This window comes from Thermobia domestica, chromosome 5 (genome assembly GCF_964235325.1).
Source record: "Thermobia domestica chromosome 5, izTheDome1.hap1.1, whole genome shotgun sequence".
Taxonomy (NCBI): domain Eukaryota; kingdom Metazoa; phylum Arthropoda; class Insecta; order Zygentoma; family Lepismatidae; genus Thermobia; species Thermobia domestica.
In genome coordinates, this window is record NC_137458.1 from 129093727 (window position 1) to 129112148 (window position 18422).

An 18422-nucleotide genomic window follows, 5' to 3' on the forward strand; every position below is an offset into this window, starting at 1 on the left:
TATAAGACAAAGAAATTAAATAATAGATATAATCAAATAAAAGAATAAAAGCACAAGTATATAACTTAGATCAACTTATACATTGTCAAAAATTCAGTATATGCATATGTGATGTCACGTTTAGTTGTGTATACTTCATACTAATTTGTTATTGTAAAAATACTCATAGGTTTCCATTTCTCTCATTAGAAACGAAATTTAGATTTCTTTAGTGTAGAAGTAAGCTCTCAAGGTATGGAAAAGTGTTTTAGTTTAATGAATTAACCATTTAACTCGGATTATATTATCTCTTGCAATATGATATTAATACATTAACAAATTGTAGAAAGTAAAATCCGCAATTCAATGTTCTGAAAGAAAAATATAAACATAAATTATAATAAAGAAATAATCACATTTTTAGTTAGAATATAAATTTCGTAACCCCAAATAATATTAAAGATACAAAATATTGTAAATATATTTATGTTAAAAAGCAATTATTAACTATATTAAAATGATGTAATCTAGTGTCACTTTCTATAGTATATACAGAAGTACCATTTCTTTCTGTCATTCACACACACACACGCATGCATGTATGTATATACATTCATACTTAACATTACTTTTTACAAAAGTGGTCCTTTTTAAATACTAAAATACACCTATACATACATTTACAATAATATATTCTATTCTATTATTCAACAAATATTGTCTATATACATTATTATTGTCACTGTCAGCCCTTGAGTGCATATAAACACTCGTACACTAAAAGAACACGAGACCTATTTTCGTAACAGTATTATCACAATTATCGTAATTATTGTTATCATTATTATCATCCTTTCCCAATTTCTTTGTATCTTGAACATTCATTCATAGATGTTTCAACCACACTCACTTCCAGACGCAATCCAGCAGCAGAGTATCAGAGATGGTGAATTTTTATATTTATGTAAATATTTGATAGCAAACAAAAATAAACACTCCTAACCACAATGGACGGATGGAATGTATTATACCTATAACGTTCATGCACCTTACTTATCTAACTTTGAATTGTTATTGTATTAATTAGCTACTAATGTCAAATTCTGTTTGTGAAAATATTTCAGAGGCCTAACATTTGTAAATAAACAATCATTTTAAACTTAATAAGAGATCTACAATGAATATCATTGAATAATGCTATGTCCATGCATAGATTATATCAAATATAATAACGCTTTATTATTTTCTGAAGTTAGTAACTATGTCTAAATCTATTTTAAGGTAAATATCTTTGGGTCTAATATTACAAATTATCTTTTAACAGTTTATTTTTGCTGATTTTTATAGTATCTATACTAAAAGTACTTTAATTACTTTTAACTAGCAGGTCCAAAAAATCACAAATTATTAAATTACACTGAAATTTGAGAGTGATTGCAGTAAAGACAAATGAATTTTAAAAAGTTTGACACCTTTGATATCTAAATATTTCTTGAAAACTTTATATACAATTTAAAATATACTTCTATCTTAACAAAAGAGACACTGACCAAAGCTTAAAACCCACTTTATTTTAAATTATAATTTGTAACGGTTTCGGATATCTAGCATATCCTTCTTCAGACATTATCGAAAATAAATGAAAAGACAGACACATATATAAATATTGTTATGACAAATTTAAACTTTGTCATAACAATATTTATATATATATGTCTGTATTTTCATTTATTTTCGATAATGTCTGAAGAAGGATATGCTAGATATCCGAAACCGTTACAAATTATAATTTAAAATAAAGTGGGTTTTAAGCTTTGGTCAGTGTCTCTTTTGTTAAAATAATCAATCCAAAGCCATGAATAGTCTTAATACTTCTATCATCGAAGTAAATGCTTAAGATACAAAATTAGCATCTTATAGTTGTCTTTTGGATATTTGCAATTCAGATGATTTTAATGATCGACTGCATTTAAACATAAAATTCTTTTCAACGGTGGAAAGTCGTTCGTTTTTGTTATGGCTTAAAAATTAATCAATAATTTGTGTTTGGAAAACCACAAACAAAATAAAAATATACATTTCCTTATTTATTCTCGTACAGCCTTCATATAATTTATTGAACTTAATGAATTCTTAAATTATCGAAAATATAATATAAAGTGACGATCAAAAATCAGTAAGTACATACTCATGGTGTTATCAATACATGTTACTTAGTGTTATGAAATAGTTTTCAATAGTTACCTTTAATTTCGCACATATTTTTTATTCATATAATTCGATAATTTCAAGAATAATGTAAATACATCATTTTGCATAGCTTCTTTAATAATATGATTATTAAGATATTTAATACGCTAATACTCTGCTGCTAGTTGAAAGAATAATCAGCATAAAATACTGCATTCATTCTAATATTTATAATAATTTAAAAATATGGAATGTTTGAGTAAATGGAAATGTTTACAAGTGTACATAATTTGTAACAAGAAGTAAACCTGAATAATATATATAGTATATAATTTAATAAGGATCTCTAATTTGGTATTTTAAACTATTTTGTTTCAAAACAAAAAGTTTGACTTATTTTGCTAAAGATGATGCTAACAATTTTTTTTATAGTAACACTAATAAATATTTATTATTTTTCAGATTCATGCTTTAAACATTCGAACATATTAGTCACATCTTGATGTTACTTATCACATTCACACAAAAATGCAATTTCTGGCGAAAATATTTACGCTAATGACATTAGGTAAAGTATCACTGATGACGTTCATGACCTTATTATAGTTACTAACGTAATCATTTCTATATATCTCTCCTCTCCAATAAAACTATGCGTCTACACTTATTTCATACTTTCCTACTGAGGCATGATTAATGTTATAGATTACATTCTGAATTAGTAATGACATCTCGCTACATACACTATACGCTCTAACAAGTTTTAAAATATTTTTGTAAGAATATAGGGAGCTATCTTCACATTTAGTCTGTTAATTTAAAATTAAGACAGGTTTTGATTTATTCTTAGATCCGAAGAGAAAATGTAATTATTTACGTTATTTTTCCAATATATACATAAACACCGCTTGATTTGAAAATGAAAATTTATGTTATTATATAAATTTAATAATTATAAATTAAAAATACCATAGTGTGAATCTAATTTAGAAAACACAAACAGGATTTATGACACAATTTTCAGTACTCGACAACAATACCTACTTTTGTACTGTAGAACTTGATGTCTGATGCAATCTATTTGCTTACACATTTTACAATATGAACTCCGTAATTTAATTTCTTTTTCATATTAGAATTTTAAAAACACTTATTATTTCTATGTTATTTAGTTGTCCATTTTCTTAAAAGAAGATATACATTTTAAAAGAAATAAGGAAAATATCTGTAATTAATAGGATACAAGTTTTTTTTTTAAGGAAAGAAACATTCTTACAGTATCGAAATCAAGTTGGATCACATTTTGTTGTTGCTGCTAAACTGAAAAGTTTTCGAATAAATTTGTTGCTGTGGTGTAGAAAACAATTTCAACTCTAATCATAAGTTTATTCAACTTAGTCTATGAGTTTTTTGTTTTGTTGTACAAACCTTCAAGTTCTTTATTTGCAATATTTATCAGTGTCATAAACCTGGTAGCATGAAGGTATCAAAGCAACCAAATATGAAGATTTCTCTATATTATACACAATTTATGTAATGTTGAATTTATACACGAAATAAATACATCAATGGTACAAGGAGAAATATGCAAATGCATACGAAACGAATTATATTTATCTGGACAACAAAATGCTGTAATCTCATTTATATCGATAATGTACATTTTCAAGATGACTATCTCTGGCATATAACTTTAACAATTTTTTCATTCTTTCAATTATTTCCGCATTGCATATGTAGAAACATATTCTCACTTCATTATTTCACGATGCAATATTTATCATGCAAACACACTCATACGCAACAACACATGAGTCAGAAAATTCAACTTACTCTATTCTTAGATTAAAATAAACTCAGTAATCAAGGAACACTCTCTTTAAAGTTTTTTCCATTCACAAAATATCACATTTATACATATAGATAGACTATATTAATTTCCAATTGTTAAAAATTAACATGGCACATATATAACAATATAATCTTTTATCCATCCATTCTTACACATATGACATTATTACCTTTTACAGTAAATACTAAATTTATTGACTTTTACAGTAAAATTGTTAAATATGCATGATTTGTTTTATATTTTTGAGATCGTTTTTACCGCCTACTTAACCCATGTACCTATATACTAATATTAATAGGCCATTATTACCTTTGTTAAATATATTCTACCATAAGACGTCGAACATAATTTTTTGTCTTATTTTGAGATTACTTGGTTGAATTTATTAAAATAAAATAATTTCAAAATTCTAATTTACTTAGTAGGCTCGATCTTCTATAGAACCATGCATGTACGTGTCGCGTGATTCGGGTTGGATTGGTTCCACATGGTTGGAATATGGAATCGGTGGTATGGATCTATCTTCCAGAGATCCATAGCTAATTGTCTTGTTGTTCAATTGAGTTTGGTCTTCCATTTGCTCTCCTGGCCGCTGTAAAGATAAAAAAAAATTCGAATTCAAATTCCGAAAATAATATTTTTTAATTTGCAATACATTCTTTTCTTTTTAAAAGAAATAAACACTTTATTTTTTCGTCACATTAAATTATCTAAGAAATATCCTAAACTGAAGAGGGTCGGATTTGAGAAGAGAAAGTTCGGGTCGATTTCCTCCTTTAAATGACTGCTTTCATAACTAGAATGTGTGCAGTGGCATCTGGTGACATAACTTATTGGTAGTTCACAGCTGTTAGAAAATTCAATTTTTATGGTCGGTTAGCACTTTAAGTGTTCTAAATACGCAAAATGTTAAGATCAATGAAATTAATTATATATACTTATACACAATAAAGAACACTCATTCATAACAGATGGTTCATTACAGTTGTATATGGAATCAAGTTTGCTGTTCTTCTGGGCAGTCAACTTGTTATTAACGTTTTTAAAGTCTTATCTTTACCCTTGTGAACCTGGCCCCCCCACCTCTCGGTACAAACGATTTTCGCATATCAATAAAAAGTACTTCGTTTGTACCGGTTTGTACCGTAAATATTTTTGTTTGTACTGTACTGCAGTATGAGAAATTAAGAAAACAAAGTGGGGGGGGGCCAAGTTCACGCAGCCCCCCACATTGTCCTAGGATCGATTTAATTGGCTCATTTGAAAGATTTTCGTTTGTACCGGATTGTACCGTAGTTTGTTTCGTTTGTACCGTTCCCGATTATGAAAAATTAACGAAACAAAATTGTGGCCCAGATCAAAAAGGCCCCCAAATCACGACTTTATACACTGGGTACACATGATTTTTGTATGCGATATGAAAGTACGTGGTTAGTACCGGATTGTACCACAAAGAGTTTTATTTTAGCCATAATACATTATGAAAAATTAAGAAAACAAAATTGGGGGGCTGTGTGAACCTGCCCCCCCACCACGTCGTACAAACGATTTAGTTGTCTCATTTGAAAGATTTTCGTTTGTACCGGATTGTACCGTAGTTTGTTTCGTTTGTACCGTTCCCGATTATGAAAAATTAACGAAACAAAATGGGGGCCCAGATCAAACAGGCCCGCAAATCACGACTTTATGCACTGGGTACACATGATTTTTGTATGCGATATGAAAGTACGTGGTTAGTACCGGATTGTACCACAATGAGTTTTAGTTTAACCATAATAGATTATGAAAAATTAAGAAAACAAAATTGGGGGGGCTGTGTGAACCTGGCCCCCCCACCACGTCGTACAAACGATTTAGTTGTCTCATTTGAAAGATTTTCGTTTGTACCGGATTGTACCGTAGTTTGTTTCGTTTGTACCGTTCCGATTATGAAAAATTAACGAAACAAAATGGAGGCCCAGATCAAAGAGGCCCCCAAACCACGACTTAATACACCGGGTACACATGATTTTTGTATGTCATATGAAAGTACTTGGTTAGTAGCGGAATGTAAGACAATGATTTTAGTTTGATCTAGATTTAGGTTTGTGTGTTAAACTGGCCCGCACAACTTATGTTTCATTAAAATTCACATCCAAACTGTATCAAATATTTTTACCCGATATGCACAAATTTGTAACGCCGAAATTAAAGTTTGTACCCTCATCAATTTCGAAAAAGATTTGATTTTTGATACAGGTAACGGGTGGAGCAAAGCCGCACAACTCTTTTTCTTTCCAATTCGAATCAAAATGGCACCATAAATTGGTACCCATACTTACCAATTTGTACCACCAAATTAGAACTTATACTTCCACCAATTTCGAGAAATTTTAGTTTTGATGGCGGGTCAAACTGGATTGCACCACTTATTTTCCTTTCAAATTCGAATCACAACGGTATCAGAAAATTGTACGCACTATGCACCCACTTGTACCACGAAAATTAGAATTTGTACACACTACTTATTTCGACAAAATTGGGATGTAATGGAGGATCAATATGACGTCAACTGGTCTACACAACACATTTTATTTCAATTCGAATGAAAACGTACTAAAACTTTGTAAACAATATGTACCAATTTGTACCTCCAAAACTATGATTTGCACCCTCACCAATTTCGCAAGAATTGAATTTTTAATGGCGAGTCAAGTAAGCTTGCACACTTTTTCTTCCCAATTCAAATCAAAACGGTATCAGAACTCTGTACCCAATGTGTACCAATTTGTAACACCAAAATTAGAATTTATATCCCAAGAAATTTCGTGGAGCGTGGCAGGTCACGTCAGACAGAATTTTATTGGCAGGTCAAACTTGCCCACACAACTTATTTTTCTTTCCAATTTGAATCAAAATTGTTCAAAAATTTGTACCCGATATGTACAACTTTTTCAACAAAAATTAGAATTTCTAGCCCCACCAATTTCGAGGAACTTGAATTTTTGATGGCGGTTCAAATTGACTCACAAACACTTTCTTTCCAATTTGAATCTAAAACCTTACAAAAATTTTTACCCATTATGTACCAATTTGAACTACCAAAATAAGAATTTGTACCTTCACCAATTTCGAGAAATTTGAATTTTTGTTAGGAGGTCAATCTGGCGAGCACAAAACTTTTTTCTTCCAAATTCGAATCAAAATTGTACCAAAAACTTGTAGCCAATATGTAACAACTTGTATCACCAAAACTAGAATTTGTACAGCAACCAATTTCAAGAAATATGAATTTAATTGCAGGTCAAACTGGTCGGCCAACTTATTTTTGTTTCAAATTCGACTCAAAACCTCACCAAAAATTTGAACAAAATATGTACCAATTTGTACCGCCGCAATTAGAATTTGTACCCCCACTAATTTCGAGAAATTATAATTTTTGGTGGCGGGTGAAACTGGCCCGCGTAACTTATTTTTCTTTGCAATTCGAATGAAAACGGTACCAATAATGTGTACTCGATATGTATCAATCTCTACCATTAAAATTAGAATTTGTACCCTTACCGATTTGAAGAAATTTGAATTTTCAATGCTGGAGCCAACTTAACGTCGAAACTTGGCTCGCGCAACACATTTGGTTTACGAATTCGGATTAAAATGTTACCAAAAGTTTGTGCCAAGTAAGTACCAGTTTGTACTCTCAAAATTAGAATTTCCAACCTTACCAATTTCTAGAAATTTAAATTTTCATTGCAGTCCTCCTGGGCATGGCAATCCCTTTTTTTTTTATTTTCAATCAAAATAGTATTCGATTCGAACGAGAACGTGCAACCAAATTTCCCCGCAATTCATAAAAGCAGAACGGAAAATTTGCTTATGATTTGCATGAGCAAAATCATGTATGAATAAAGAAATTGTTATTCAACGAACGGAAAATTTATCACCAAGTCAACTCTTTCAGGCCAAAGGCTTATTCAGAATTCATATGAAAATTGTCCAAATTTTTTTAGACAATTTGTAACAAAAAAATATTACATTGTACCTGCACCAATTCAATAAATCTAAAATGCTTACTCAAATATGTTTATCTATTTGATTTCAAGGTAAACGAGAGAAACACATTTTTTTAAAATTCGACATCACTACTTCGCAAATGAATTTGTTACTATTTCCATTAAACACTTTAACTCTGGAGTGTATTATTGATGGTAACTGAATTTGTAAAAATTTGTATAAGCAAAATTAGAATTTAGACTGTTTTCGAAACGGAGATATGAGTGGATAGAGATGACTTCACAGAACTGATCCTCTGAATGAGTTCTATAATAAAAATTAATATTGTCCATTTTCACAAATGGTTGGGGAAAAAATCACTCGCTCATAAATATTTTGGAGTCATCAACATATGTAGATGTTTGACTCTCTCTCCCCCAACCAAGTTGTACAAATGCCAATGCCATTTAATCTGCCGCCTATCGAACAACTTGTTTTGTGATAATGCTTTCCTTTATTCTTTCTAACATTTGGTACACCGTAGAAAAATATTAAAATAATTTTGTCTTCGGTGTTTATAGATGGCGCAAACTGATATCTATTTGGCACAAATTTTTGGTAACATTTTGATTCGAATTAATAAAAGAAATGTGTTGGGCGAGCCAGGTTTCGACGTCAAGTTGGATCGAGTATTAAGAATTCAAATTTCTCAAAATTGGTAGTTGCACAAATTCTAATTTTTGTGGTACAAATTGGTACATATGAGGTACATATTTTCGATACCATTTCGATCCGAATTGGAAAGAGAATAAGTTGTGGGGCCCAGCTTGACGTTGCCACCAAAAATTCAAATTTCTCGAAATAGCTGGGGATACAAATTTAATTTTGGTGGTACAAATTGGTACATATTGAGTACAAAATTTTGATATTGTACTGATTCGAATTAGAAAGATAAACAAGTTGTGCAGGCCAGCTTGAACCGCCAACATAAATTCAAATTTCTTGATATTGGTGGAGGTACAAATTCTAATTTTGGTGGTACAAATTTTTACATATTGGGTACAAATATTTGGTACCGTTTTGATTCTAATTTTAATGAAAATGTGTTGTCCGGGCCAGCTTGTCATCAACCTGGCCCGCCATCAAAAATTCTAATTTCTCGAAATTAGTGGGGGTAGAAATTCTAATTTTGTTGATACAAATTTCTACATATAGGGTACAAATTTTTGGTACCGTTTTGATTAGAACTAGAATGAAAAAACAGTGGAGGAGAACTTTTACCATCACAAAAATTCAAATTTCTCGAAATTAGTTGGAGTATAACTCTAATTTTCGTCGTACAAATTGGTACATATTGGGTACCAACATTTGTTGCCATTTTGATTCGAATTGGAAGGGAAAAGAGTTCTTCGGATCTGCTTCACCTGTTATATGTGGAAATTTCTTTTTTTTTTTTCGAAATTAGTGAGGGTACAGATTTTAAGTTTGGCGGTACAAATCGGTACATATAGGGTACAGGTGTTTGGTACAATTTTGATTCGAATTTTAAAATCAAATAAGTTGTGCGGATCAGTTAAACCCGCATATTTAAATTCGTATTTCTCGAAATTGGTGGGGATATATATTCTAATTTTGATACTGCAAATTCGTAAATATTGTCTACAATTTTTTTGATACCGTGTTGATTCGAATTTGAAAGAAAAATAAGTTGCCCAAGCCAGCATGACCCTCCATCAAAAATTAAAATTTCTAGATATTGATGCGGGTTCTAATTCTAATTTTAGCGATACGAATTGGTACAGATCTGCTACAAATTTTTGGCCCCGTTTTGATTCGAATTGTAAAGAAAAATAAGTCATGAGGGTAACTTCGATTCGCCATCAAAAATTCACAATTCTCAAAATTGGTGGGAGTACAAATCTAAATTTTGTGGTACAAATTGCGTACAAATTTTTGGTAACGCTTTGATTGGAATTGGAAAGAAAAACAAAGTTGTGCGGGCCAGCGTGACACATCAAAAATTTAAATTTGTAGAAATTGGTGGGAGTAAAAATTCTTACAAATTTTTGATATTGTTTTCATTCGAATTGAACAGAAAAATATGTTGTGTGGGCCTGTTTGACTCGCCATCAAAAATTAAAATTTCTCGAAATTCATGGGGGATCAAATTGTAATTTTCGTAATACAAATTAGGACATATTGGTTGCAAATTTTTGGTGCCGTTTCGATTCAAATTCGAAGGAAAAAAAAGTTCTGCAGGTCAGTTTAATCTGCCAATAAAATGCATGTTTGTCGAAATTGCTGGTAGTACAGATTCTAATTTTGGTGCTACAAATTGGTATATATTGGGTACAAATTTTGGTACCGGTTTAGTTGGAATTGAGACGAAAAATGACTTGTGCTGTCTAGATTGACTAGATTGACTTCCCAACAAAAGTTCAATTTTCTCAAAAAATATTCGGGGTACAATTTCTAATTTTTGTGGTACAGATTGGTGCATATTGGATACAAGTTTTGGTAGTTTTTTTGCTTCGAATTGAAAAGGAAAATAAGTTCTCCAGCCCAGCCTGACGCGCCATTAAAAATTCAAAATTCTCGGAATTTGTGGGGGTAGAAATCTTAATTTTGGTGGTAAAAATTGGTATTTATTGGATACAAATTTTTGGTTCGAAGTAGAAAGAAAATAAAGTGCGTTCCAGCTTGACCCACCAACAAAAATTCAAACGTCTACAACCTGGTAAGAGTTCAAATTCTTATTTTGCTGGTACAAATTGGCATATATTGGGTACAAATTTTTGGTACCAATTTCATTCGAATTGAAAAAAATATATATGTTTTCTGGATCAGTTTGACCTGCCATCAAAAATTCAAATTTCTCGAAATTGATGGCGGTACAAATTCTAACTTTGATGCTATAAATTGATACATACTGGTACAAATTTTTGGTGACGCTTTGATTCGAATTGAAAGAAAACAAACATGTGCGGGCCAGGTTGACCTGCCATGACAAATTCAAGTTTCTCGAAAGTCATATGTATCCTGTGTTTGAAAACTTGATTAGAATGTTTGCTTGAATTGGAACCCCAGTTTGTTCCGTTAATTTAACATAATCTACGGCGGTAAAAACGAAACAAACTACGGTACAATCCGGTACAAACGAAAATCATTCAAATGAGCTAACTAAATCGTTTGTAGAACGTGGTGGGGGGCCAGGTTCACACAGCCTCCCAATTTTGTTTTCTTAATTTTTCATAATCTATTATGGCTAAAATAAAACTCTTTGTGGTACAATCCTGTACTAACCAAGTACTTTTATGTGGCATAAAAAGTAATGCGTACTCTGTGTATTAAGTCGTGATTTGGGGGTCTCTTTGATCTGGGCCCCCATTTTGTTTCGTTAATTTTTCATAATCAGGAACGGTACAAACGAAACAAACTACGGTACAATCCGGTACAAACGAAAATCTTTCAAATGAGACAACTAAATCGTTTGTACGACGTGGTGGGGGGGCCAAGTTCACACAGCCCCCCCAATTTTGTTTTCCTAATTTTTCATAATCTGTTATGGTTAAATTAAAACTCATTGTGGTACAATCCGGTACTAACAAAGTACTTTCATATGACATACAAAAAGCATGTGTACCCGGTGTATTAAGTCGTGATTTGGGGGCCTGCTTGATCTGGGCCCCCATTTTGTTTCTTTAATTTTTCATAATCGGGAACGGTACAAACGAAACAAACTACGGTACAATCCGGTACAAACGAAAATCTTTCAAATGAGACAACTAAATCGTTTGTACGACGTGGTGGGGGGGCCAGGTTCACACAGCCCCCCCAATTTTGTTTTCTTCATTTTTTCATGATCTACTATGGCTAAAATAAAACTCTTTGTGGTACAATCCGGTACTAACCACGTACTTTCATATCGCATACAAAAATCATGTGTACCCAGTGTATAAAGTCGTGATTTGGGGGCCTTTTTGATCTGGGCCCCCATTTTGTTTCGTTAATTTTTCATAATCGGGAACGGTACAAACGAAACAAACTACGGTACAATCCGGTACAAACGAAAATCTTTCAAATGAGCCAATTAAATCGATCATAGGACAATGTGGGGGGGGGCTGCGTGAACTTGGCCCCCCACTTTGTTTTTTTTAATTTCTCATACTGCAGTACAGTACAAACAAAAATATTTACGGTACAAACCGGTACAAACGAAGTATTTTTTATTGATATGCTGAAATCGTTTGTACCGAGAGGTGGGGGGGCCAGGTTCACAAGGGTCTAATCTTTACGTTTTTTCTTTATTGATACTGTAACTAATGTAACGAGACATTCTGAGTTTTAACTTTTCTTCAAATACTTTTATACTCTTTAATATGATAAAGCATTATTCACTTTCGGAATATTTACTATGATTTTCATGTGCTTCTTTGTGTGCTAGAAGATTCATGAACTCCAATGTCTTTCCACGGATTCACCATCAATTTCACGACGATACACTGATGACATCCGCATTAGGCTCGAAACGTGGGCTGTCTCGTATACTTGAATTGCCAGGTATGCTGTTTTTCAAAAATGTTGACAGTATACACGCAACATGCAATGCAGCAAATTATTATGATAGTTGCAGAGATGCCTTTAATTACGAACTCTTTATCCATGTGTTCTTGCATTGTAGTGTCAAGACACTTCATGATTGTATATTTTGTATTTATGTCCTATGTCAGAGGTTATGCTACGTATATAGAATGAGATTTTACAGTTTAAAAGTGAAATTACTCTAGTATGTTGAATTTTCTTCTACTAGGAATTAAATCCGAGACCTGTGTATCAAGAGTATAAGCTAGTCATTATACGAAAAGGAAGACCAAGACATTTTATGAAGTCAACCAAACCAGGTAAAACACCTGAGTCATTCGAATCTTCGTACTTATAATGGAAACATACATGTTCAACCACACCGAAAATTTGATGCAATCAATCAAGTGTCCCAAGTATATTACACTTTTCAGGCCCACTACTAATTTCCTTCAAATAACAGGCAAGAAAAGCAAAACAATGATATTGACATTTCAGAATATGCAACCATTTATTCCTTTAAATCAACTTTGAAATTTCGACACAGTTTAGCTTTCACCTCCAGATGGTAGTTAACTTTGGTTGATTATGTCCGAACTTCTTTCTAAAGTTTTACAATCCGTCAATACACTAAATGATATGCAGTAGTTTGCAATCGCTCAACAGAATTCTCTATAAAGTAAGGTAACGATAAGATTTTTGCTGCAAGAAATCTCTGGAAAAATACTTCCGTGTCAAACAGACCTTAGACTCACTAGTATTGAGAGAGAATTTTAGGAAAACCTAATACTGCAAACCTATCAATGATATAGTCAGGGCTAATATTTTTATAGTTCAGCATATATTTATTTTAATTTAGGGATGTAATGAAGGTATGTGGGATATAATCAATATTTTTTGAAAACGATCAAGCGTATACCTACAAAAATCTAGCAATATGTAACTGGAATCCATAGAAAATAAATATTAAATACTAGCAAACATACATATTTACAAATCAAGCAGTATACCACTAGACAACACACTTTCACATTTGCCAACAACACATATTCACTTTGAAATACATTACGAGAATCATGTCTCCGCGTATCAAGTACAGTCTCTGAACTGATGAAAGCTACGCCATAAAAAGCATTGCCGTAATTTTTTCGGAAGTGTTACAAGTTGAACGTACGTTACTGCAAATAACAATACTCGTCTTTCTCTATTTCGCATGTGTTAAATGAGAATGTTGAAATAAAAAAGTTAGTTCCAAAATTTCCTGCAGGTTCTCACAATGTAGAAGGTAAAATTCAATGTTACAAAGTACAATATATTTTCATAAGTTACATGCTTTTCTTACAAATATTGAGTTTATTTAGGCAGGAAAACCGGATCCGAAAGAAAAATCGGAGATTACACGTATTAAAAAAAGACTTGAAAATAAATTAAAATGCAATTGAGGAGCGTTTTTTCAAAAATCGATAGAGCACAAATTTTGAGAAACGGAGGCACATATAGGAAAGGTATGCTTTTTATGCTACCAATTGAACTGTGAAATCAAAGAATTGGCAAATCTCGATATGTGCCGTGTGTAAAGCATGCTGAATCATGAGCGTTTTGTCATAACTCGATAGAGCGTTTCCCATCCAAGGCGTAGAATGGTGTCATCCGGGTCATCCAAGCCACGAGGGGCTTGGCGTTGTCCTGTAAGAGGAGGATCCCTTTGCGATTCAGAAGTGCTGGCTTCAGAGTTTTGAGTTTTTCTTGAGTTAATAAAATTAATCAAAACTTGGTGGAAGTGTATGGGGATCGTGCACTGTTGCATCGAAGGTAACACAATGGATAAGCTAATTTAAGTCTGGTAAAACAAACGTTGAAAACGAGCCTAGGAGTGATCGACCTAAAATAGCAATTGCACCTGAAATCGTGGAAATTGACAAAAATTGATAATGTCCGATCGACGAAAAAAGATTAGAGAAATAGCGGAGGAAGTAAGGATTGATGTTAGTAGTGTTTTGGATACTCTACACCAACACCTTCGGCTCACAAAAGTCTGTTCCAGATCGGTTTCTCACAATTTGAACGTTTTTCAGAAGCAAACTCTCATGCAAATGTGTCAGGAAAATTTGTATTTTATGGAAGGAGATAACTACTTCTACCAGCATGCAGTGACAGGAGATGAAACATGGGCTCACAGGTATGACCCAGAATCTGAACAAGAGTCCATGCAGTGGAAGCATGAGGGGTCACCAACTCCAAAAACAATTCATGACAAAGAAATCGGCTGACAAGGTTATAGTAACTATTTTCTGGGATAGGAAAGAATTTTTTTGCTTGAAGCTATACCAAAGGGACATACCATCACAGGAACTACTTACAAGAAAATAAATACATGAAGATTTACGCCGAGCAGTTTAGCATAAACGACGCGGATGTGCAAATTGTTGAATTTTGCTTGTTCATGACAATGTGTCTGCACACACATCCCATCTTGCGCAGACTGCTATCAAGGACAAAGAATGACTCAACTTTTCCCACCCACCCTACAGTCCTAACCTAGCCCCAAATAATTATTATCTGTTTCGTCATTTGAAAAAAAAATATGCCTCACGGGCCAGCGATTTTCAAGCGACAAGCAGGTAATGGATGCTGTGATTCAGTTCTTTGACTCCAAGGAGAAATGTTTTTATGTTAAAGGCATTGACTCATTTGTTACAAACGATGTGTAGAACTGAAAGGTGATTACATTGAAAAATAATAATGTTTTTTTTTTTTCAGCTCATTGGTTTCTTGTTAGCCCGCCAGAGACATGACTTTCCCAACACCCCTCGTACAGTAAATTTAGTATCTTTAGTTTTCTCACCAGCCATTCAAATATTTTTGAAAGCAAACTCTATAAGACTATAGACAAGGTATCAGTCTACGTTTCTGTAATATTTATAGTTATTTATATTTTAATAGATGTGAGAAATTTTACCATTTTGTTTCCTCTGCCTATATTATCTTATTAAAATCATATATGTAAGTCCATTGCACATAAAAATGACTTTTTTCACTTAGAAATATAATAATATTTAGGTGCTGAAGATTAAAGTAGTAAGAGAAATGTAGAACTGTAAGCATTAACATACGAAGAATAGAATAAAAAGTTATGTAAGAATTTATAGATTTAGAAACACAAAATTAATTTTTTGCATTAATTAAATATGAAACGAGATAAAGTGCTCAATGAACGGTATGCGTTTCTTTTTTTCCCGTCGAGGTGACCAGAACAAGACATACAGTTTAACACTTACGTTAGTAGAATTCACTTTCCTAATACGAGAGAAAAAATTGAGAATATTTCTTTTACTTATGGAATACACTAGGCTAGGTCCCGATTGGAATGATATTTTTCATAGTAGTATCCGTTGAGTTGAATGCACTTTGCCCAACGCGTCTGCCAGTTCTAAAACACGTGCTAGAAACCGCCCTTTACATCAAAAATACCTTCAGCCTTCTTCACGATGGACTCCGAAGAACCAAAATACTTATTCTCTTAGCTCTTTTCTTTAGACAAAGGAAGAGAAAAAATCTCAGGGAGCGAAGTACCGGGAGTATGGAGGATAAGGGATACATTCAATGTTTCTGAGAGCCAAATGTTGAGTAATAACGTTGCATGGGTGAAGGCATGCATTTCGTGGTGAAGGCGCCGACCAGAAGGATGCAGTTCTGATAGTTTCCGGTGGATGTATTTAGCAAAACAGACTATTTGCCACTAACCGTCTTATGTGGAGGAAATTCATGTTGGTACACCAACCGACGGCAATCGAAGAACGAAATGACCATCACATTTCCTGCTGACGAAACAACCTTCGCTTTCTTTGATGTCGGAAAATTAGGTGATTTCGATACTACTTTGGCCTGTTTGCTTTCTGGTTCGTAACGGTGAGGCCAAGTTTTATCACCTGTAATGATGACTTCAGGTATGCTTCCCATGGTTCACTACCAGATGTTGAAGTCGTTTTTTGCAGCAGGGCAAACCGATTATCGAAAATGCAAATACACAATTTATCCTATTATATAAAAGAGCAGAAGTGAGTGATTGATCATCACCCAGATCATACTACTATAGGTAAAAACGTAAAATTTGGACAGAATAGTTCTTTTTTTTTTTATCACGAAAACAAGGGAAAGGAAGCATTTTTGGAAACATGTATCGTAAGGGTGACAAACCTTTTTTGTCAAGAGTTTATACCTATTTTATGAATCTCTGAAGTAGGTAAGATGAAATTTGACATATAAGCTTACCATTACAAATAACTGCGATTTTGAGAGCTTCAAAACTTTTTTTTTTGAAAATTCGAGTTTTAAGGGGAGGGAGACGGAATGGAATAGTTTCTACAATTTTAGAATTACCTACTATTTATTCAGAAAATGCCAAATAGAAGGATTTGTTTAAGTTGGAGATATAAAATTCGGAATTTAAACTTTAACTTAAATTAAATAAATTCGTGTTTACATCTTTTCAATATTTCCACTTCTAACAGGATATGAACAATTTCTATAATATTAATATATACCACTATTTATTCAGAAAATGCAATATGTAGGATTCACTTAAATTGGAGGTGTGAAACCCAGGATTTGAATTCCTAACCAAAAGTAATACACACATTTTTAGGCGTTTTAGAAAATTCCAGCCCTCAGAGGGAAGTGAGCCAGTATCTACAATACTAAAATTTGCTACTATTTACTTAGAAAATGTCAAACGTAAGAATTCGCTTAACTTTACGCTGCGAAATTCAGTATGTAAACTCATAAGAAAAATAACGGAATACGCATTTCAGAGTTATCGAAATCCATCTTTTAAGGCGGGGGAATTTTCTTTACCATTTCTCGACATTCAAAACAATGTTGTCTGTTTTATCACCAAGGGAGAGCAACTGAATCGTCTGGAATAAGCTTTTGAATAAAATTAGTACTTAGTTCGAGTGTTTTTTAGAAATCATTTTTTAAAATTAAGGTGCCTTTCCTAAGGGGGAGGGGAGTTAAACATATATCTCACGAGCCTATGCGATATATAAACTCCTTATTTAAAAGAAGTAGTCACATGCTCCAATGTTGAAAATTTCACTTCAAAAAGGACTTAGAGGATAATTCCTATAATATTTTAGTTTCCTATATTGTATTAGTAAAACGAGCAAAGTGAGAAAACGTTTCAATCGTTTAAAATAAATTTTTAAACATAATTAGCACTTCGGTCGAGGGGATTTATTATTATTATTATTATTATTAGTAGTAGTAGTAGTAGTAGTAGTAGTAGTAGTATATGATCTTTTTATGTTCCAAGGAATTTGAGAGGTTTCTATGTGTCCCCTGCTAAAAGATGTTTATCAACTGGCAATGATTTGATTAATATTGTTGAGGATTTTGATCTACTTCAGAAGCAACTTTACATATATTTTATTAGAGGCTGAGAATTGTCTTTTTATTATTACTATTACTATTTATTATACGATTTGCAAGTGTAATTTATGTTGCATGATTGTCATTTAATGTACATTTTTATTCATTGTGATAAGTTTGTTTATAATTTCATGCAACTTTATGCACTAAAAATTATAATTCAATTTATTGTCTGTTATTCCCTGATTGAAATAATAATAATAATAATAATAATAATAATAATAATAATAATAATAATAATAATAATAATAATAATAATAATAATAATTCCTCAATTTGATTTCGCATTCCTTTTAGGACTTATGCTAATTCGTACGCTAGACTTGTGTCATACACGTATCTCCCTCCAGTTCATTGAGTATTTCTAGCTATGCCTATGAGCGCATATTAAGAAATTATCATTTTGAAAATATGAAGA

At 32.4% G+C, this 18422-nt stretch overlaps 1 protein-coding gene across 1 annotated transcript in view; it reads right to left on the minus strand.

Annotated features, from left to right (window-relative positions):
• Positions 1-1929: 1929 nt before the first annotated feature.
• Positions 1930-18422, minus strand: part of VGlut (Vesicular glutamate transporter) — a 436140-nt gene continuing 419647 nt past the window's right edge. Inside the window, exon 13 of the mRNA XM_081759097.1 lies at positions 1930-4613. Within this exon, the coding sequence (XP_081615223.1) occupies positions 4440-4613 (174 nt within the window). The 3' untranslated portion in view covers positions 1930-4439. The remainder of the gene's footprint in view (positions 4614-18422) is intronic.